We start from the raw sequence: 23,295 nt of genomic DNA, 5'->3' as shown, positions 1-23,295 counted from the left end.
GAAAGGTAGGTGTAGACTGAGTACCTTACTGTTTGAATGCTGGAAGGTAGGTGTAGACTGAGTACTTACTGTTTGAATGCTGGAAGGTAGGTGTAGACTGAGTACTTACTGTTTGAATGGCTGGAAGTAGTGTTTTAGACTGATACTTACTGTTTGAATGCTGAAGGGTAGGTTTTATGTAGACTGAAGTACTTTGTGGGTAGATATCCTCCCAGCCACTGTAGGGCCCAAGGCCTTGTTGGGTTAGATATCCTAGAAGGGAGGGTAGGTGGGACGGAGCGCTTCTAGAATGGACTGACACTTGGAATCTTATTACTGCTGATTAAATGGTACGGTATCTTGTAGAATTTAATCACCAATTTGCTGCTAATATTGCAGATATACTGGCCGAAAGGCAATCAAACCTGTCAGACCACATTCACAACAATCTTTAACTACAAGATGAGTTGGATATCGCTACAAAATTTAAGTAAATGCTTCTACACCTGCATTGCTTGCTGTTTTAGGCTGGGTTTCTGTACAGCACTTTGAGATATCAGCTGATGTAAGAAGGGCTTTATAAATTTGATTGATGTAAATGAACATCCATTCTGTTCCAGATACGGTGGCAACGCAAAGGTGGTCCACTTCCTGGGTCAGACCAAGCCGTGGAGCTACACGTACGACCCCACGACCAAGAAGATCAGCGGGGACATGCAGGAGACCTCCACACACCCCAGCTTCCTCCTGGACTGGTGGTTCCTCTACTCGTCCTCTGTGGTGCCCATGATGACCGAGGGATACGGAGACCAGCCCTTCCACTCTGGCTGTGTGGAAGTCAGTCTAGAAGTATTAGCCTTTGTTCTTCCTGTTATCAACAGCTGGAACAATTTAAATTAAATGTTTACTTGGATGCTTGTTAGTAAGTTAAAGTAATGTTGTCTCACCGCACCTCCTGAATTAATACCAAACGATAGAAATAGTCAAATTGTAAAATGTAGTGATACTTCAGTCCTGATGGCTGTTGCGATGTCTAACCCTCATTCCTCCATCTGATAGGTCCAATCCTCGGCCAAAGAAAGTTGTAATCATCATGGTCACTGGCATGAGCTGTGGTCCCAGATCTGTAGTCACAAGGAGGATGGATGGAAGGTATGCTGAAGGAGACTAGTTGGTTGTGATGCTGCCTTAACAGACAACGCCTTGTCGCTCGTCACTAATAATCGCTGCATCTTGTGGGCAATCTCTTGTACAACAAACCTGGCTTAGTTTCTAGCCCTATAGTACTATAGCCATGTTCGCTGGCTATATGAACTGAACATAAATATCAATGCATCATGTAGTGTTGGTCCTATGATAAATTAGCTGAAATATAAGATCCCAGAAATGTTCCATACGCACAAAGCTTATTTCTCATTTTGTGCACTAATTAGTTTCCATCTCTGTTGGTGAGCATCTCTCCTTTTACCACGATAATCCATCCACCTGACAGGTGTTGCATATAGAGAAGCTGATTAAACGGCATGATCATTACACAGGTGCACCTTGTGCTGGGTGACAAAAGGTCACTCTAAAATGTGCAGTTTTGTCACACAACGCCACAGATTTCTCAAGTTGAGGGAGGGTACAATTGGTGTGATTTACTGCAGCAATTCCACGTTAATTTATCTACTGTAAGCCAACTCCAAGGTCGTTTTAGAGAATTTGTCAGTACGGCCAACCGGCCTCACAACTGCAGACCACGTGTATGGTGTTGTGTGGGCGAGCGGTTTGCCAATGTCAACATGGTGAACAGTGCCCCATGGTGGAATTATTGTATGGGCAGGCATAAACTATGGACAATGAACACACTTGTGTTTTATCGATGGCAATTTGAATGCTCAGAGATACCGTGACGAGATCCTGAGGCCCATTGTTGTGCCATTCATCCACCGCCATCACCTCATGTTTCAGCATGATAATTCACGGCCCCATCTCACAAGGATATGTACAACATTCCTGGATGCTGAAGATGGCCTGCGTACTCATTAGACATGTCACCCATTGAGCATGTTTGGGATGCTCTGGATCGACGTGTACGACGGCGCGTTRCAGTTCCCGCCAATATCCAGCAACGCACAGCCACTGAAGAGGAGTGGGACAACATTCCACAGGCCACAATCAACAGCCTGATCAACTCTGTTGAGGAGATGTCGTGCAGCATGAGACAAATGATGGTCATAACAGATACTGACCAACAGATGCTGTTTTCCCAGTTATGAAATCCATAGATTAGTGCCTCATGTGTTTCAATTGACTGATTTCCTTTTAAATGATCAGTAACTCAGTAAAATCTTTGAATTGTTGCCTGTTGAGGTTATATATTTGTTCAGTATAGATCGATTTGATGGTCTGGCGTAACGTTAATATGAATGGCAGGTTTTAGATAATTGTGTAACTGTACTGACTGTGAGAACATGTTTTCTCCGTCGCTTTTAGTTTTGTAGTTTTTTCCAGAATTTAATAAATCTTTCTGTTCTAGATGATAATATTATAATTATTAATATTGTTTTGTTTCCTCCTGCAGGGAAGCAGCACGTCCCATGAGCCCCATCACACTGAGCCATACATGCCACCCGAGACCTCTGAGGAACGCAAGCTGAAATGGGAGCAGGGCCAGGCGGACTACATGGGAATGGACTCGTTTGACAATATCCAGAAAAAGCTTGATGCTTTCCTCAAATAAAGGTCTACAAGGGATCACTTAGTTTGACAGATTGATTTAGTTATTGTCCCCCCCAACTCTCCATCTGGCCAATAGTTGGTTCTCCTAGTGAGCCACTACCCACACCAGCACTACAATGTGAAACATTCTGACATCGTTGGCAGAGCGCATTAACTATGCAATACTTGTGTAGTATGTTTAGGCTGTCACATACTGTAAAGATGCCCACACTGAAGCACACATTTATTGACACAAGCATGATTTAAATGTTTTGAAATATTAGTATTTGTGAAGATAATAAAAACTGCAATAAAACATGGTGTCGGATATATGAACATACGAGCCTTACATGGGGACACTTTGAAAAACATTTTGACTGATTAATACATCAGTTTTTGGGGCACTGAAATACACCTTTCATAGATGCAAGTGTGGCAATACTTCTGACTCCTCAGACTAACAAAGCATTTAATGTATTGTCTTGCCTAGTCCTGTGTGACGGTCTCCACGCAGCACAACCAGGGACTGATATACTGTGTTACCGTGCAGTCAGTGGGATATGAAGTCACACCTTGATTGGATGTATAAACTAATTTTCTCTAAAAGTAAATTATCTTCCTCTGATATTCCTGTGGAAAGATGCTGTTCTGCTGCCTTTGTTTAATACGGTTTACATTTCACTTTGCAGCTGCTGTGAGTGATCTCTTCTCTGGCTTGTTTCTCCCAGGGTAGGTCTTCAGTTGGCCTGAACCCAGGGTAGGTCTTCAGTTGACCTGAACCCAGGCTAGGTTTGACCTGAACCCAGGCTAGGTTTGGCCTGAACCCACTAGTCTTGGCCTTGAACCAGGCTAGGTTTGGCCTGAAACCCAGGCTAGGCTTTTGGCCTGAACCCAGGCTAGGTTTGGCCTGAACCCAGGCTAGGTTTGGCCTGAAACCGGCTATTTTGGCTGAGAGGTCTTCAGTTGCTTGAACCAGGAGGTTTCCAGTTGCTATCCAGGGTAGGTCTTCGTTACCTGATCCCAGGGTAGGTCTTCAGTTGACCTGATCCAGGGTAGGTCTTCAGTTACCTGATCCCGGTAGGTTTCAGCTTGACTGATCCCAGGGTGTTCAGTACGCCAGGTAGGTCTTCAGTTGACCTGATCCAGGGTAGGTCTTCAGTTGAACTGATCCCAGGGTAGGTCTTCAGTTGACCTGAACCAGGGTAGGTCTTCAGTTGACCTGAACCCAGGGTAGGTCTTCAGTTTGCCTGAACCCAGGGTAGGTCTTCAGTTTGCCTGAACCCAGGGTAGGTCTTCAGTTGACCTGAGCCCAGGGAGGTCTTCAGTTGAACCTTGAGCCAGGGGAGGTCTTCAGTTGGCCTGAGCCCAGGGGAGGTTTCAGTTGGCCTGAGCCCAGGGAGGTCTTCAGTTGACCTGAGCCAGGGGAGGTCTTCAGTTGACCTGAGCCCAGGGGAGGTCTTCAGTTGACCTGAGCCCAGGGGAGGTCTTCAGTTGACCTGGCCCAGGGGAGGTCTTCAGTTGACCTGAGCCAGGGAGGTCTTCAGTTGACCTGAGCCCAGGGGGAGTCTTCATTCAGTTGACCTGAGCCCAGGGGAGGTCTTCAGTTGACCTGAGCCCAGGGAGGTCTTCAGTTGACCTGACCCAGGGGAGGTCTTCAGTTGACCTGAGGCCCAGGGGAGGTCTTCATTGCCTGTAGCCCAGGGGAGGTCTTCAGTTGACCTGAGCCCAGGAGGTCTTCTTGGACCTGAGGCCCAGGGGAGGTCTTCAGTTGCCTAGGCCCAGGGAGGTCTTCAGTTGGCCTGAGCCAGGGAGGTCTTCAGTTGGCCTGAGCCCAGGGGAGGTCTTCAGTTGGCCTGAGCCCAGGGGAGGTCTTCAGTGGCCTAGCCCAGGGAGGTTTCAGTTGGCCTGAGCCAGGGGAGGTCTTCAGTTTGGCCTGAGCCCAGGGAGGTCTTCAGTTGGCCTGAGCCCAGGGAGGTCTTCAGTTGGCCTGAGAGAGTCTTCAGGCCTGAGGGGAGGTCTTCAGTTGGCGAACCAGGGTAGGTCTTCAGTTGCCTAACAGGGTAGGTCTTCAGTTGGCCTAAACCCTCCAAGCTGGATTTGTGAACCTGTTAAACTCCCTCGTTGAGCTGAAGGCTCTGTTCTTCGGCGAGTGTTTGATCATATCTGTACTCTAGGTAACGGCTCCTAACACTGGTACATGTTGATCTCATTTTGTTCAGCTTTGTTTAGGTCACTCTTCGACCCAAATGGTGCCTGGTACCACAGCCCGTGTCACATGATAAAGTACTGGTAGAATAAGTTGCGCTGGGTCTTTATTTTGGCACAATAACACACACACTAGGGTTCATTCAGGAAGGTTCAATGGTACGGGACATGAAGACATTATTATCCCATATCTCTGATCTGTCGATCCGTGTTACAAATCAAGATGTGAGTCCCTCATTACTATTGTCCATTGGATTCCATGTGAAGGCATGTGGTTTAACTGGCTTATGGCCCTTCTATGACCTACTAGACGGTATAGCACAGAGAGAAAGATGAGCAGATGAGCTCCCACATTTTTCAGCATGTTTACAGTTAGACAAACTTTTTTGGCTTAGACATATATAGGATGCTACCCTAAATAAACCACTCCAAAACCTACAACCTGGTTTTGGACAGAATTACCGGAAGGCTTCTTACACCCAAGGATGATTATTCGCAAACTATACAGTAAATGCTCAGGGAAACAAACAAACAAGGATTATATTCCCAAACTATACAGTAAATGCTCTGGGAAACAAACAGACAAGGATTATTATTCCCAAACTATACAGTAAATGCTCTGGGAAACAAACAAGGATTATTATTCCCAAACTATACAGTAAATGCTCTGGGAAACAAACAAAAGGATATTATTCCCAAACTATACAGTAAATGCTCTGGGAAACAAACAAGGATTATTATTCCCAAACTATACAGTAAATGCTCTGGGAAACAAACAGACAAGGATTATATTCCAAACTATACAGTAAATACTCTGGAAACAAACAAGAATTATTATCCCAAACTATACAGTAAATGCTCTGGGAAACAAACAAGGATTAATATTCCCAAACTATACAGTAAATGCTCTGGGAAACAAACAGACAAGGATGATTATTCCCAAACTATACAGTAAATGCTCTGGGAAACAAACAAACAAGGATTATTATTCCAAACTATACAGTAAATGCTCTGGAAACAAACAAACAAGGATTATTATTCCCAAACTATACAGTAAATGCTCTGGGAAACAAACAGACAAGGATTATTATTCCCAAACTATACAGTAAATGCTCTGGGAAACAAACAGACAAGGATTATTATTCCCAAACTATACAGTAAATGCTCTGGAAACAAACAACAGGATTAATATTCCCAAACTATACAGTAAATGCTCTGGGAAACAAACAGACAAGGATTATTTTCCCAAACTATACAGTAAATGCTCTGGGAAACAACAGACAAGGATTATTATTCCAAACTATACAGTAAATGCTCTGGGAAACACAAACAAGGATTATTATTCCCAAACTATACAGTAAATGCTCTGGGAAACAAACAGAAACCTGAAAACACCATCCAACCTAGAACTGAGTAATGCTTAGTCTGAAGCAATTTTTTTTTACTTTCAAAAGCCATGAAGAAAAATATATGACAATGATATATTTTACTTTTTAAGGACTGGATGCTCAGGACAAAGAGTAACAACTTCAATATAACACTGACGTGAAGCGTTAGGTGTCGAAGCCCAACAAATGACAGGCTGCCCCACCCAGATCCAGAGGCCTTGAAGCCCCCTCCTGCTGTTCATTTTCTACAAGAAATCTGCCTCCAGGAAGAAGAAAAAGCTTCTCCCAAGTGGGTGTGACACCTACTCCCGTTACCTGCTGCACTGCTGTTTGGAGTCCACCTGGTGATCTGTTCACCGTCTGCCCTGGTTGTCTCCCCCTGTCTGGTACAGATTATTACCAATCCCACAAGGTAGGACTCCAAACACCCAGAAATGTCTACTCTCCTCGATGTTATCCTCACAAATAACCCTGATAGGTATCAGTCTGGTGTTTTCTGTAATGACCTTAGTGATCACTGTTTTACAGCCCGTGTTCGTAATGGCTGCTCAGTGAAACGACCTGTCCTGATTTGTCATAGACACTTTCTAAAACACTTTAATGAGCAAGCCTTCATGACCTGGTCGCTGTAAATTAGTATAGAATCAAATTGTCAAAGTTGTATTGTTAACAAACACGCCCCCATAAAGAAAATGAGAATTAAAAACAGGTTCCTGGTTCGACCGCTATCTGGCAGAGTTACTCCACCTCAAGAATTCCATTTGGTGAAAGGCTCTGCACACGCATACTCAGGCTGACTGGCTCTCGTTCAGGCAAATTAGAAATAAATGCACTCAGGCTATCCGGAAGGCCAAAGTTAGTTAGTTACTTTAAGGAGCAGTTCTCTCTCTGTGGGTCTAACCCCAAGAAGTTCTGGATAACGGTTAAAGACCTGGAGAATAAACCCTCCTCCTCACAGCTGCCCATGTCCCTTAATGTTGATGATGTGGTTGTTACTGACAAGAAGCACATGGCTGAGCTCTTTAACCACCACTTCATTAAGTCAGGATTCCTATTTGACTCAGCCATGCCTCTTTGCCCGTCCAACATTTCCTCATCTCCCACCCCTTCTAATGCGACTATCCCCGATGCTCCTCCCTCTTTTTCCCCTGCCCCGCTACAAAGTTTCTCCCTGCAGGCAGTCACTGAGTCAGAGCTGCTAAAGGAGCTCCTTAATTTTGACCACAAAAAAACTTCTGGTTCAGATGGTTTAGACCCTTTCTTCTTTAAGGTTGCTGCCCCTATCATCACCAAGCCTATCTCTGACCTTTTAACCTGTCTCTCCTCTCTGGGGAGGTTCCCAATGCTTGGAAGGCAGCCACGGTTCGTCCTTTATTTAAAGGGGGAGATCAAGCTGATCCTAACTGTTATAGGCCTATTTCTATTTTGCCCTGTTTATCAAAAGTGTTGGAAGAACGTGTCAATAATCAACTGACTGGCTTTCTTGATGTCTATACACTACCTCTCTCAAAAAGTGCAGTTAGCAAACCAGGCCAAAGGCCTCTCAGACACACCAATACTCCTTAGCCGGCCCAATAGAATGGAATGGTCTGCCGTATCAAAAGCTTTGGCCAGGTCAATAAAAATAGCAGCACAATATTGCTTAGAATCAAGGGCAATGGTAACATCATTGAGGACCTTTAATGTTGCAGTGGCACATCCATAACCTGAGTGGAAACCAGACTGCATACCAGAGAGAATACTATAAAGTCAGAAAATCTGCTGTCTCAGCCACTGCCTGTCACCAAGCGAGTACCCCAAGGCTCAATCCTAGGCCCCACGCTCTTCTCAATTTACATCAACAACATAGCTCAGCCGGTAGGAAGCTCTCTCATCCATTTATATGCAGATGATACAGTCTTATACTCAGCTGGCCCCTCACTGGCTTTTGTTTTAAATAATCTACAACAAAGCTTTCTTAGTGTCCAACAAGCTTTCTCTGCCCTTAACCTTGTTCTGAACACCTCCAAAACAAAGGTCATGTGGTTTGGTAAGGAGAATGCCCCTCTCCCCACAGGTGTGATTACTACCTCTGAGGGTTTAGAGCTGGAGGTAGTCACCTCATACAAGTACTTCTGAGTATGGCTAGACTGTACACTGTCCTTCTCTCAGCACATATCAAAGCTGCAGGCTAAAGTTACATCTAGACTTGGTTTCCTCTATCATAATAGCTCCTCTTTCACCACAGCTGCCAAACTAACCCCGATTCAGATGGCCATCCTACCCATGCTAGATTATGGAGATGTAAATTTATAGATCGGCAAGTAAGGGTGCTCTCGAGCGACTAGATGTTCTTTACCATTCGGCCATCAGATTTGCCACCAATGCTCCTTATAGGACACACCACTGCACTCTATACTCCTCTGTAAACTGGTCATCTCTGTATACCCGTCTGGTTGATGGTTATTTATAAAACCCTCTTAGGCCTCACTCCCTCCTATCTGAGATATCTACTGCAGCCCTCGTCCTCCACATACAACACCCGTTCTGCCAGTCACATTCTGTTAAAGGTCCCCAAAGCACACGCATCCCTGGGCCGCTCGTCTTTTCAGTTCGCTGCAGCTAGCAACTGGAACGAGCTGCAACAAACACTCAAACTGGGCAGTTTTATATCAATCTCTTCATTGAAAGATTCAATCATGGACAGAGACAGTATAGACCTACTAGAGAGACAGTATAGACCAACTAGAGACAGTATAGACCTACTAGAGACAGTATAGACCTACTAGAGACAGCATAGACCTACTAGAGACATTATAGACCTACTAGACAGAAAAACCTACTAGAGAGACAGTATAGACATACTAGAGACAGTATAGACTTACTAGAGACAGCATAGACCTACTAAAGAAAGTATAGACCCACTAGAGAGACAGCATAGACCTACTAAAGAAAGTATAGACCCACTAGAGAGACAGTATAGACCTACTCGAAACATAAATGATATACTAGGCACAGTATAGACTTACTAGAGACAGTATAGACCTACTAGAGACAGTATAGACTAACTAGAGAGACAGTACAGACCTACTGGAGAGACAATAAAGACCTACTAGAGACTGTATAGACCTACTATAGAGAGTTAGTCTTTACTGTGTCTCTATAGTAGGTCTATCTAAAGACAGTATAGACATTCTAGAGAGACAGTGAAGACTAACTAGAAACAGTATAGACCTACTAGAGACAGTTAAGACCTACTATAGACAGTATAGACCTACTAGAGACAGTTAAGACCTACTATAGACAGTATAGACCTACTAGAGACAGTATAGACCTACTAGAGACAGTACAGATCTTCTTGAGAGAGAGTATAGACATACTAGAGACAGTATAGACCTACTAGAGACAATTTAGACCTACTAGAGACAGTACAGACCTACTTGAGAAACAGTATATGTCTACTAGAGACAGTATAGACCTACTAGACCTACTAGGTAAATAAATATCAATTACGGTCCCATTCTGATTTCTAGGGAAGGACACTTGCACAAATTATGGTTTGTGATTGGCTGAGAGAAATTTGACGATAAAAATCTTTTCATTGGCAAGATAAGCAAACTTAGGCATGACATTCCAGCAACAAACGCTGACACTACACATCCAAGAATATCTGACCAAATTATGAAAAACAAGCATTGTAATTTTGAATTCCGTAAAGTAAGTGTGGAAGAGGTAAACAAATTATTGTCTATCAACAATGACAAGCCACCAGGGTCTGACAACCTGGATGGAAAATCACTGAGGATAATAGCAGACGACAAGCCACCGGGGTCTGACAACTTGGATGGAAAATCACTGAGGATATTAGTGGACGACAAGCCACTGGGGTCTGACAACTTGGATGGAAAATCACTGAGGATAATAGTGGACGATATTGAATCTCCTATTTGCCATATCTTAGATTTAAGTCTACTAGAAAGTGTATGTCCTCAGGCCTGGAGGGAAGCTAAAGTCATTCCCCTACTCAAGAATAGTAAAGCCCCCTTTACTGGCTCAAATAGCCGACCAATCTGCCTGTTACCAACACTTAGTACTTAACCAGATACAATGCTATTTTACAGTAAACAAATTGACAACAAACGTTAAGCACTAGGGAAGGACACTTGCACAAATTATGGTTTGTGATTGGCTGAGAGAAATTTGACGATAAAAACAGAGTCGGAGCAGGTTTGTTCATTGCGGCTTTTGACATCATCGATCATAGTCTGCTGCTGGAAAAACATACACTACCGTTCAAAAGTTTGGGGTCACTTAGAAATGTCCTGGTTTTTGAAAGAAAAGGTATTTTTTTTGTCCATGAAAATAACATCAAATTGATCAGAAATACAGTGTAGACATTGTTAATGTTGTAAATGACTATTGTAGCTGGAAATTGATGATTTTTAATGGAATATCTACATATGCGTACAGAGGCCCATTATCAGCAACCATCACTTCTGTGTTCCAATGGCACATTATGTTAGCTTATCCAAGTTTATAATTTTAAAAGGCTAATTGATCATTAGAAAACCTTTTTGCAATTATGTTAGCACAGCTGAAACTGTTGTGCTAATTAAAGAGGCAATAAAACTGGCCTTATTTAGACTAGTTGAGTATCGGGGGCATCAGCATTTCTGGGTTTGATTACAGGCTCGAAATGGCCAGAAACAAAGACATTTCTTCTGAAACCTGTCAGTCTATTCTTAGAATGTAAATCACAGAACATATATGTAGTGGCAGCTGCAGAGAAGTAGATGGGCTTACAAGATCTGACTTCAGAAGAGTTACAGGGGTGTGTTGAGTGGTGGTGTCAGGAATAGATATGGTCCAAGTAGTGGAATGGGGAAGTGAGTTTTTAATTTAGTGTAGACTTAGTTGGAATGGTGTTTTATTTAAAAAWTTTCCCATTTTGTATCACAGTATAATGGATTTATATTATAGTCCAGTTGGGGGCGCTAATGCAACATATTGGATGCCAACCGCCGTTAAACCCCGAAGAAGAAGTTAACATTACAGAAGTTAATGAAATGGCTTCGCTGTCGTTCGTTCGAGGCGCTCTACTCGTGTCGTTTTCAGTTCTTTTGACAGTAGTTCTGGGGTTCGGGCTCCCAGCGTTGCTGAATGCTGTTGCTAAATGCTGTGGTTTTCCTGAGACCAGCGTGACAGAGTGCATAGTCGGGGTGTATTTCATTTTTGTACTCTATGTCGCGACACCACGGATACCCAGAGGATCGATAGAGGTAACATATCTCACTGTACTGTAAACCACTGGAAATCGAATGCCTTTTATGTTGTTGGTTTATATTGTTTTCCACACTGGCTCTAAGCTATGCTGATTTTAAAGTTGAACAAAGCAGATAAGACATTAAATCATGCGATAATAAGCTATAAAAGTAGCCCACAATAGTCTGAAATTAAATAGGTCAATTCCAAGCAGTGCAGTTTCTCAGCTTGCCGTTTCAACTTGCACTCTATTCAAACCCTTTCGAATGACACATTGTGTGTTGGGTAATATTACAGTTTGTCCATGTTGCAGGTAAAGGGAAAGGCAGTATTCATCACAGGCTGTGACACTGGGTTTGGTCATGCCACGGCTAAGCACCTCCACAAACTGGGCTTCACTGTCTTCGCTGGATGTCTGTTCAAGGTAATGTTATTAGTTTATGTCCAGGTAAACTGTCTGTTCAAGGTAATGTTATTAGTTTATGTCCAGGTAAACTGTCTGTTCAGGTAAGTTATTAGTGTTATTCCAGGTAAACTGTCTGTTCAAGGTCATGTTTAGTCCAGGTAAACTGTCTGTTCAAGGTAATGTTATTAGTTTATGTCCAGGTAAACTGTCTGTTCAAGGTAATGTTATTAGTGTCCAGGTAAACTGTCTGTTAAGGTAATGTTTTAGTTTATGTCCAGGTAAACTGTCTGTTCAAGGTAATGTTATTAGTTTATGTCCAGGTATAAACTGTCTGTTCAAGGTAATGCCTATTAGTTTATGTCCAGGTAAACTGCCTGTTCAAGGTAATGTTATTAGTTTATGTCCAGGTAAACTGTCTGTTCAAGGTAATGCTATTAGTTATGTCCAGGTAAACTGTCTGTTCAAGGCAATGCTATTAGTTTATGTCCAGGTAACTGTCTGTTCAAGGTAATGTTATTAGTTTATGTCCAGGGAAACTGTCTGTTCAAGGTAATGTTAATAGTTTATGTCCAGGGAAACTGTCTGTTCAAGGTAATGTTATTAGTTTATGTCCAGGGAAACTGTCTGTTCAAGGTAATGTATTAGTTTATGTCCAGGGAAACTGTCTTTTCAAGGTAATGTTATTAGTTTTATGTCCAGGTAAACTGTCTGTTCAAGGTAAATGTTATTAGTTATGTCCAGGTAAACTGTCTGTTCAAGGTAATGTTATTAGTTTATGTCCAGGTAAACTGCCTGTTCAAGGTAATGCAGAAGATGCTAAGGAAATGGAAAGTAGGATTTGTGTCTGTGAAATAATGGGCTGGCGCAGTAGACTGAGTTTGTGCTGATTGTTGAAGTTATTCAGACAGCCGTTGACTATCGTCAGACAGTGTTTTGAGTTCTTCTGATTTAGGTGCCTTTCCTTTCCAGGAGAAGGGTGGGGAGGGGTCTATGGAGCTGGAGGGGATGCAGTCAGATCGGATGAAGGTGCTTCAGCTGGATGTCTGCAGTGAGGAACAGGTGAACAGAGCTGTGGAGTACGTTAACACACACCTGGACGACTCACAGAGAGGTACAGGACATTAGTCTGTCTCACTGCCACACATCATACCATATACAGGAACTGCATGAATACAGAAGTCTTTGTACATTATCTAGAATAAATGTGCTGATTTGAATCTGAATTATTGGGTATGGTAAATGATTATCTGCATGACAGTGAAAGCAGATACAGAGCCTTCAGAAAGTAGTCATACCCCTTTACATATTCAATATTTGGTTACAGCCTGAATTCAAAATAAAAAATCTCACTCATCTACACACAATACCCCATAATGACAAAGTGGAAACATGTTTTAAGACATTTTTGCAGATTGAAAATAAAGAAATATCTAATTTATTCACACCGAGTCAATGCTTTGTAGAAGCACCTTTGGCGGCGTTTACAGCGGTGAGTCGTCTTGGGTCTGTTTCAGCTTTGCACATCTGGATTTGGGGATTTTGGTCCCATTCTCCCTTTACTCAAGCTCTAAGTTAGATGGTGAGTGACGGTAAACAGCAATCTTCAAGTCTCTACAGATTTTTCAATGAGATTCATGTCTGAGCCACTAAAGGACATTCTTGTTCTAAAGCAATTCCACCATGCTTCATGGTACAGATTAGAGGTCGACCGACTATGATTTTTCAACGCCGATACCGATTATTGAAGGACCAAAAAAAGCCGATACCGATTATTCAGCCGATTTAAAAAAAAAAAAAATTAAAAAAAAAAAAAATTAAAAAAAAATAAATGGAAAAAGAAATGAAAAAAAAAAGAAAGAAGAAAAAATAGATATATATATATTTTAATTTATTTATTTGTAATCATGACAATTACAACAATACTGAATGAACACTTATTTTAACTTAATATAATACATAATTTTTTTGTTGCCTCAAATAAATAACGAAACATGTTCAATTTGGTTTAAATAATGCAAAAACAAAGTGTTGGAGAAGAAAGTAAAAGTGCAATATGTGCCATGTAAGAAAGCTAACGTTTAAGTTCCTTGCTCAGAACGTGAGAACATATGAAAGCTGGTGGTTCCTTTTAACATGAGTCTTTTGAGTTGTAGTTATTACAACATGAGTTGTAGTTATTACAGGAATTATAGGACTATTTCTCTCTATACCATTTGTATTTCATATACCTTTGACTATTGGATGTTCTTATAGGCACTTTAGTATTGCCAGTGTAACAGTATAGCTTCCGTCCCTCTCCTCGCTACTACCTGGGCTCGAACCAGGAACACATCGACAACAGCCACTCTCGAAACAGCGTTACCCATGCAGAGCAAGGGGATCAACTACTCCAAGTCTCAGAGCGAGTGACGTTTGAAACGCTATTAGCGTGCACCCCGCTAACTAGCTAGCCATTTCACATCGGTTACACCAGCCTAATCTCGGGAGTTGATAGGCTTGAAGTCATAAACAGCTCAATGCTTGAAGCATTGCGAAGAGCTGCTGGCAAAACGCACGAAAGTGCTGTTTGAATGAATACTTACGAGCCTGCTGGTGCCTACCACCGCTCAGTCAGACTGCTCTATCAAATCATAGACTTAATTATAACATAACACACAGAAATACGAGCCTTCGGTCATTAATATGGTCGAATCCGGAAACTATCATTTCGAAAACAAAACGTTTATTCTTTCAGTGAAATACGGAACCGTTCCGTATTTTATCTAACGGGTGGCAACCATAAGTCTAAATATTCCTGTTAKATTGCACAACCTTCAATGTTATGTCATAATTACGTAAAATTCTGGCAAATTAGTTCGCAACGAGCCAGGRGGCCCAAACTGTTGCATATACCCTGACTCTGRGTGCAATGAACGCAAGAGAAGTGACACAATTTCACCTGGTTAATATTGCCTGCTAACCTGGATTTCTTTTAGCTAAATATGCAGGTTTAAAAATATATACTTCTGTGTATTGATTTTAAGAAAGGCATTGATGTTTATGGTTAGGTACACATTGGAGCAACGATTGTGCTGTTTTCGCAAATGCGCTTTTGTTAAATCATCCCCCGTTTGGCGAAGGTGGCTGTCTTTATTAGTAATAAATAGTCTTCACACAGTTCGCAACGAGCCAGGTGGCCCAAACTGCTGCATATACCCTGACTCTGTTGCAAGAGAAGTGACACCATTTCCGTAGTTAAAAGAAATTAATGTTAGCAGGCAATATTAACTAAATATGCAGGTTTAAAGATATATACTTGTGTTTTGATTTTAAGAAAGGCATTGATGTTTATGGTTAGGTACACGTTGGAGCAACGACAGCCCTTTTTCGTGAATGCGCACTGCGTCGATTATATGCAACGCAGGACACGCTAGATAAACTAGTAATATCATCAACCATGTAATCACCATAACTAGTGATTATGATTGATTATTTTTTTATAAGATAAGTTTAATGCTAGCTAGCAACTTACCTTGGCTTCTTACTGCATTCGCGTAACAGGCAGGCTCCTCGTGGAGTGCAATGTAATCAGGTGGGTAGAGCGTTGGACTAGTTAATCGTAAGGTTGCAAGATTGAATCCCCGAGCTGACAAGGTAAAAATCTGTCATTCTGCCCCTGAACAAGGCAGTTAACCCACTGTTCCTAGGCCGTCATTGAAAATAAGAATGTGTTCTTAACTGACTTGCCTAGTTAAATAAAGGTGTCCAAAAATACAGATTTTTGATTGTTATAAACTTGAAATCGGCCCTAATTAATCGACCTCTAGTACAGATGGTGTTGGTTTTCAGACAGTGTTTTGCCTTCAGGCCAAAGTTACATTTTTGTCTCATCAAACCACAATCTTTTGCCTTATGCCCTTTCTTTCACATGCATTTTTGCAAACACAATGTGGGCTGTCGTGCCTTTTTCTCAGGAGTAGCTTCTGTCCCATAAAGTCCAGATTGGTGAAGTGCTGTAGACTGTTGTCCTTCTGGCAGGTTCTTCCATCTCAACCAAATAACTGTTAGAGTGGTCATTGGGTTCTTGGTCCCCTCCCTGACCAAGGTCCTTCTTGCCCGGTTGCTCAGTTTGGTCAGACAGCCAGCTCTAGGCAGAGTCTGGGTAGTTCCATATTCTGCTCTTGGAAACTTTCAACACTCCAGAAATTGTTTTACACTCCAGAAATATGCTTCATCACAATCCTGTCTCAGAGATCTACGGACAGTTCATTGAACTTCATGGTATAGTACCTGCTCTGACATGCATTGTCAACTGTCAGACCTTATATAGACAGGTGTGTGCATTCCAAATCATGTCCAATCAATAGAATTTACCACAGGTGGACTCCAATTAAGTTGTAGAAACATCTCAAGGATGATCAATGGAAACAGGATTCACCTGAGCTCAATTTGGGGTGTCATAGCAAGGGGGTGTGAATACTTACAGTACCAGTCAAAAGTTTGGACACACTTACTCATTCAAGGGTTTTTCTTTATTTGTACTATTTGCTACATTGTAGAATAATAGTGAAGACATCAAAACTATGAAAGAACACACATGGAATCATTTCCCCTCAGGAGACTGAAAAGATTTGGGTCCCCAGATCCTCAATGTTCTACAGCTGCACCATCGAGAGCATCCTGACAGGCATCCTACTTGTACAAATTAACTCAACTAACCTGTACCCCCGCACATTGACCCTGTATATAGCCTCGTTATTGTTATTTTGTTACTTTTTACTTTAGTTTATTTGGTAAATATTTTCTTAACGCTTCTTCAACTGCATTGCTGGTTAAGGGCTTGTAAGAAAGCATTTCACAGTAAAGTCTACACTTGTTGTATTCGGTGCATGTGACAATTTGATGTAGTAACCAAAAAAGTGTTTAACAAATCAAAATATATTTGAGTCTTCAAAGTAGCCACACTTTGCCTTTGACAGCTTTGCACACTCTTGGCATTCTCTCAACCAGCTCATGAGGTAGTCACCTGGAATGCATTTCAATTAACAGGTGTGCCTTGTTAAAAGTTAATTTCTTTCCTCCTTAATGTGTTTGAGCCAAACAGTTAGATTGTGACAAGGTAGGGTTGGTATACAGAAGATTGTCTTTTACCAAATAGGGCTAAGTCCATATTATGGCAAGAACAGCTCAAATAATCAGAGAAACGACAGTCCATCATGACTTTAAGACATGAAGGTCAGAACATTTTCAAGAATTTTGAACGTTTCCTCAAGTGCAGTCCCAAAAACCATCAAGCGCTCTGAAACTGACTCTCATGAGGACCACCACAGGAAGACCCAGAGTTACCTCTGCTGCAGAGGATAAGTTCAGCCCAAATAAATGCTTCACAGAGTTCAAGTAACAGACACATCTCAACATCAACTGTTCAGAGGAGACTGCATGAATCAGGCCTTCATGGTCGAATTGCTGCAAAGAAACCACTGCTAAAGGACACCAATAAGAAGAGACTTGCTTGGGCCAAGAAACACGAGCAATGGACATTAGACCAGTGGAAATGTGCCCTTTGGTCTGATGAGTCCAAACGAGAGATTTGTTTCCAAAAGCCGTGTCTTTGTGAGACGCAGAGTATGTGAACAGATGATGTCCGCATGTGTGGTTCCCACCGTGAAGCATGGAGGAGGAGGTGTGATGATACTTTTCTGGTGACACTGACTGATTTTTATTGAGAATTCAAGGCACACTTAACCAGCATGGCTGCAGCGATACGCCACCCCATCTGGTTTGTGCTTAGTGGCACTATCAGTTTTTCAACAAAGGGCTAAGGACTATTTGACCAAGGAGAGTGATTTGAGTCCTGCAGCAGACGACCTGGCCTCCACAATCAAATGACCTGGCCTCCACGATCAAATGACCTGGCCTCCACGATCAAATGACCTGGCCTCCACGATCAAATGACCTGGCCTCCACAATCAAATGACCTGGCCTCCACAATCAAATGACCTGGCCTCCANTGGCCTCCACAATCAAATGACCTGGCCTCCACAATCAAATGACCTGGCCTCCACAATCAAATGACCTCAACCCAATTGAGATGGTTTTAGATGAAGTTGAACCGCAGAGTGAAGGAAAAGTAGCCAACAAGTGCTCAGAATGTGGGAACTCCTTCAAGACTGTTGGAAAAGCATTCCTCATGAAGCCTGAGAGAAATGTCAAGAGTGTGCAAAGCTGTCAAGGCAAAAGGTGGCTACTTTGAATAATCAAAAATATATTTTGTTTTGTTTAACACTTTTTTTGGTTACTACATCAAATTGTCACATGCACCGAATACAACAAGTGATTCCATATGTGTTATTTCATAGTTTTGATGTCTTAACTATTATTCTACAACGTAGAAAATAGTAAAAATAAAGAAACTCTTGAATGAGTTGGTGTCCAAACTTTTGACTGGTACTGTAAGTAAATTAGATTTTCTCTATTTCATTTTCAGTAAATTTGCATACATTTCTAAACATGTTTTCACTTTGTCATTATGGGGTATTGTGTGTAGATGGGTAAAAGAAAAAAACATTTTAATACATGTTGAATTCAGGCTGTAACACAATGTGGAAAAAGTTAAGGTGTGTGACTACTTTGTTAAATGGGATATAGACCCTGAAGGAGACTATATATACACATATATATATATATATATATATACATATATATATATATATAATCAGTTATATACCCCTCTTCTCTTTTCCCTGATCAGGTCTGTGGGCGGTGCTGAACAATGCAGGTGTGTCTACGTTTGGTGAGGTGGAGTTTACGACCATGGAGACTTACCGCCAGGTGTCAGAGGTCAACCTGTGGGGGGTTATCAGGGTCACCAAGGCCCTCCTGCCCCTCATCCGTAGGGCCAAAGGTCAGCACCAACAGACACAACTGTTTCAGATACAAGTACTAAATAACTCCCGCCCTGTAGCACTCACATCTGTAGCCATGAAGTGCTTTGAAAGGCTGGTCATGGCTCACATCAACTCCACCATCCCAGCCACCTTAGACCCCCTCCAATTTTCATACCACCCCAACAGATCCATAGAGGATGCAATCTCAATTGCACTCCACACTGCCCTTTCCCACCTAGATTCTCACCTATGTGTTCAACACCATTGTCCCCTCCACGCTTGTCACCAAGCTTAAGACCATGGGACTGAAGACCTCCCTCTGCAACTGGATTCTGGACTTTCTGACGGGCCGCCCCCAGGTGGTGAGGGTAGCAACATCACCTCCGCCACGCTGACCCTCAACACTGGGGCCACTCGGGTGCGTGCTTAGTCCCCTCCTGTAGTCCCTGTTCACCCACGGTTGCGTGGCCAAGCACGACTCCAACACCATCATCAGGTTTGCCTGATCACCGGCGATGATTAGTCAGCCTACAGCGTGGTGCCAGAACAACAACCTCTTCCTCAACGTCAGTAAGACAAAAGCGATGATCGTGGACTACAGGAAACGAGCACGCCCCCTTCCACATGGAAGGGCTGCAGTGGAGTCGAGAGCATCAAGTTCCTCCAAATCACTAAGAAGTTAAAATGGTCCACAAACAGTTGTGAAAAAGGCTCGACATCACCTCTTCGCCCTCAGATCCTGAAAAAGTTCTACAGCTGCACCATCGAGGGCATCTTGACTGGTTGCATCACCGCCTGGTGTGGCAATAGCACCGCCCTCGATCGCATGGCGCTACAGAGGGTGGTGCGGACAGCCCAGTACATCACTGGGGCCATCCAGGACCTCTTATCAGGCAGTGTAAAAGGAAGGCCCAGCCAAACCATGGTCTGACACCCAACAGGCTCCTGAACAGCATCTATCCCCAAGCCATAAGACTGCTAAATAGCTAACAGAATTTACCCTTGTATTTTCTCTACGCACACTGACACTCCAACACATAACATGCACACACATTTATACTTACTCTACACACACACACTCACATACAATCATCATATACACAGCTGCTTCTCTGTTTAGCATATATGCTGATGCCTAGTCACCTTACCACTCACTGTACAGTATTCAGACCCCTTCACTATTTCCACATGTTACGTTACAGCCTTATTTCTAAAATATATATACATTTAAATAATTTTTTTTCCCATCTACACACACTACCCCGTAATGACAAAGCAAAAACAGAAATTCATTATTTACATAAGTATTCAGACCCTTTGCTACGAATCAAAATTAAGCTCAGATCCTGTTTCCATTGATCATCCTTGAGATGTTTCTACAACTTGATTGGAGTCCACCTGTGGTAAATTCAATTGATTGGACATGATTTGGAAAGGCACACACCTGTCTATATAAGGTCCCACAGTTGGCAGTGCATGTCAGAGCAAAAACCAATCCATGAGGTTGAAGGAATTGTCCATAGAGCTCCGAGACAGGATTGTGTCGAGGCACAGATCTGGGGAAGGGTACCAAAAAATTTCTGCAGCATTGAAGGTCCCCAAGAACACAGTGGCCTCCATCATTCTTAAATGGAAGAAGTTTGGAACCACCAAGACTCTTCCTAGAGCTGGCCGCCTGGGAAAACTGAGCAATCGGGGAGAAGGGCCTTGGTCAGGGAGGTGACCAAGAACCCGATGGTTACTTTGACAGAGCTCTAGAGTTCTTCTGTGGAGATGGGAGAACCTTCCAGAAGGACAACCATCTCTGCAGGACTCCACCAATCACTCCTTTATGGTAGAGTGGCCAGACGCGAGACACTCCTCAGTAAAAGGCACATGACAGCCCTCTTGGAGTTTGACAAAAGGCACCTAAAGGACTCTCAGACAATGAGAAACAAGATTCTCTGGTCTGATGAAACCAAGATTGAACTCTTTAGCTGAATGCCAAGCATCACGTCTGGAGGAACGCTTGCACGTTCCCTACGGTGAAGCGTGGTGGTGGCAGCATCATGCTGTGGGGATGTTTTTCAGCAGCATGGACTGGGATGCTAGTCAGGATTGAGGGAAAGATTTAACGGAGCAAAGTACAGAGAGATCCATGATGAAAACCTCCTCCAGAGCGCTCAGGACCTCAGACTGGGGCGAAGGTTCACCTTCCAACAGGACAACAACCCTAAGCACACAGCCAAGACAACGCAGGAGTGGCTTCGATCGAACATCTCTGGAGAGACTTGAACATATCTGTGCAGCGACGCTCCCCATCCAACCTGACAGAGCTTGAGAAGATCTGCAGAGAAGAATGGGAGAAACTCCCCAAATACAGGTGTGCCAAGCTTGTAGCGTCATACCCAAGAAGACTCGAGGCTGTAATCGCTGCCAAAGGTGCTTCAACAAAGTACTGAGTAAAGGGTCTGAACACTTATGTAAAATGTAATATATGCTAAATTTCAAACAAACTGTTTTTGCTTTGTCATTATGGGCATTGTGTGTAGATTGGGGAGGGATAAAAACATACTTTTTTTTAGAAAGTCTAATGTAAGTAGAAAAAGTCAAGGAGTCTGAATAGTTTCTGAATGCACTTTACACAGCTTCTTACATGATCCTGTCTGTCATGTGTTTGTTCTACCTTGTTATCTTTAGTGCTACAGTGATATGACTACTGCATTTTTAGGGTTGGAGCACATGACATAACTTGAACTGTAGTCATTTAGCAGAGACTGGACGGCATTCAAACAAAAGTTCAGTCATGCTTGAGCTGACGTCTGCAGCGTTACTGTGAATGTGATTTCCATGAACGTCAAGTAGTGCAATGTTGGAGCCTGATAATATGGATGATGAAATGGGCTCTGTTTAGGCTGCGGTGGTGGCGGGCTCTGTTTAGGCTGCGTGGTGCGCGTCTGTGGCGTGGTGGTGTGCGCGGCTCTGTTTAGGCTGCGGTGGTGTGCGCGGGCTCTGTTTAGGCTGCGGTGGTGGTGCGCGGGCTCTGTTTTAGGCTGCTGGTGGTGTGCGCGGGCTCTGTTTAGGCTCGGTGGTGGTGCGCGGCTCTGTTTAGGCTGCGGTGTGGTGCGGCTCTGTTTAGCTGCGGTGGTGCGTGCGCGGCTCTGTTTAGGCTGCGCGGTTGGGTGAGGGCGGCGTGCGCGGGCTCTGTTTGTATGGAATGTAATGTACTGCATTGAGCAGGTAGTAAATGATGATGAACTGACTGGAGCTCTGGTCAGTCAGTCGCTGTTCTGTCAAGCTCCTGAAGAATGTTTTTAAGATGTGTTTTGAGATAGTTGGACTGTAGAGGCCTGCTGCATATCTCTGTGGCGTTCACAACAGGCTCGGAGTCATACGAGCTCGGATTCATACTGCTTTTCTTCTTGAAATAAAAAGTTTTAAAGGTAGACTCGGCGTTATGTTGTCGCCGTCAGCAGCACCTCAGATATTCCTATGAGAGTGATGGCGTACTTTGCTCTCACACAGAGTATCTGTGCACGGCTTCACACTGCTACTACGTAGTAGCTACGGACCAACGCAGGAGAGACCAAGCTTCAACGCTCTTCGTTGTTTCAGAAATCGATTGCCGTTTACTTTGTGCATCGATGAATCTACCTTTTAATGTGTTCTAATGCCACGTGTTAAATAGGTATTATCTATTAATAACCTAATGCCACTTGTTAAATAGGTATTTATCTATGTAAAACTAATGCCACTGTGTTAAATAGTATTATCTATGTAATAACCTAATGCCACTGTGTTAAATAGGTATTTATCTATGTAATAACCTAATGCCACTGTGTTAAATAGGTATTTATCTATGTAATAACCTAATCCACTGGTTTAAATAGTATTTATCTAGTAATAACCTAATGCCACTGTGTTAAATAGGTATTTATCTATGTAATAACCTAATGCACTGTGTTAAATAGGTATTTATCTATGTAATAACCTAATCCACTGTGTTAAAAAGGTATTTATCTATGTAATAACCTAATGCCACTGTGTTGTTGCAGGTCGTGTGGTCAACCTGGCCAGTATGTATGGGCGATGGGCATGCCCTGCGTTCTCCATACTGCGTGTCTAATATGGTGTGAAGCATTCTCCGACTGTCTACGTTACGAGATGAAGGCCTTGGGGGTCAAGGTCTCCATCATCGAGCCGGGGAACTTCATTGTGGCCACGGGCATCCTGACCCGGGACATTGTGGCGACCACGGCTGATAAACTGTGGCGCGAGGCGCCCCCTGTGTCCAGGAGGACTATGGCCACGCCCACTTCGACAAACACATGGCTCTGATGAGGTCATACTGTAGCAGCGGACAGAAGGATGTCCAACCCGTCCTAGATGAACATCACCGACGCCATCACGTCACGCCGCCCGTTCACGCGCTTAACCCCATGGAGCCTCATTGGTGGATCAGGATGCAGGTGATGACCACACCTACCGCGCCGACATCTCCGACCGTCTCTACTTCTGAGACTAGGAG

General features: G+C 43.0%; 2 protein-coding genes across 3 annotated transcripts in view; both read left to right on the top strand.

The window, feature by feature from the left end:
* gyg1b (glycogenin 1b) overlaps positions 1-3,000 on the top strand; it is an 18,119-nt gene extending 15,119 nt beyond the window's left edge. Inside the window, exons 6-8 of one of the 2 annotated variants that reach the window (XM_024141110.2) lie at positions 600-816; positions 1,039-1,131; positions 2,546-3,000. In XM_024141110.2, coding sequence (XP_023996878.1) covers positions 600-816; positions 1,039-1,131; positions 2,546-2,704 — 469 coding nt within the window. In that variant the 3' untranslated portion in view covers positions 2,705-3,000. Of the gene's footprint in view, positions 1-599; positions 829-1,038; positions 1,132-2,545 lie in introns of both variants that reach the window. The other variant, XM_024141109.2, reaches the window with a different exon arrangement.
* Positions 3,001-10,925: 7,925 nt separating this feature from the next.
* bdh1 (3-hydroxybutyrate dehydrogenase, type 1) lies at positions 10,926-23,275 on the top strand (the record flags this gene model as incomplete). The annotated part of the gene is given in 10 exon segments (XM_024141111.2): positions 10,926-11,533; positions 11,830-11,940; positions 12,892-13,033; positions 18,653-18,805; positions 22,823-22,856; positions 22,858-22,896; positions 22,898-23,052; positions 23,055-23,158; positions 23,160-23,196; positions 23,199-23,275. Coding segments are annotated over 10 exon segments (1,134 nt in total), but the record flags the coding sequence as incomplete, so codon positions are not given.
* Positions 23,276-23,295: the final 20 nt, after the last annotated feature.

The sequence above is a fragment of the Salvelinus sp. IW2-2015 genome, unplaced genomic scaffold (assembly GCF_002910315.2).
Source record: "Salvelinus sp. IW2-2015 unplaced genomic scaffold, ASM291031v2 Un_scaffold2404, whole genome shotgun sequence".
Lineage (NCBI taxonomy): Eukaryota > Metazoa > Chordata > Actinopteri > Salmoniformes > Salmonidae > Salvelinus > Salvelinus sp. IW2-2015.
Note: the sequence above shows the minus strand (reverse complement) of the source record. Positions and strands in the feature narration are given on the sequence as shown.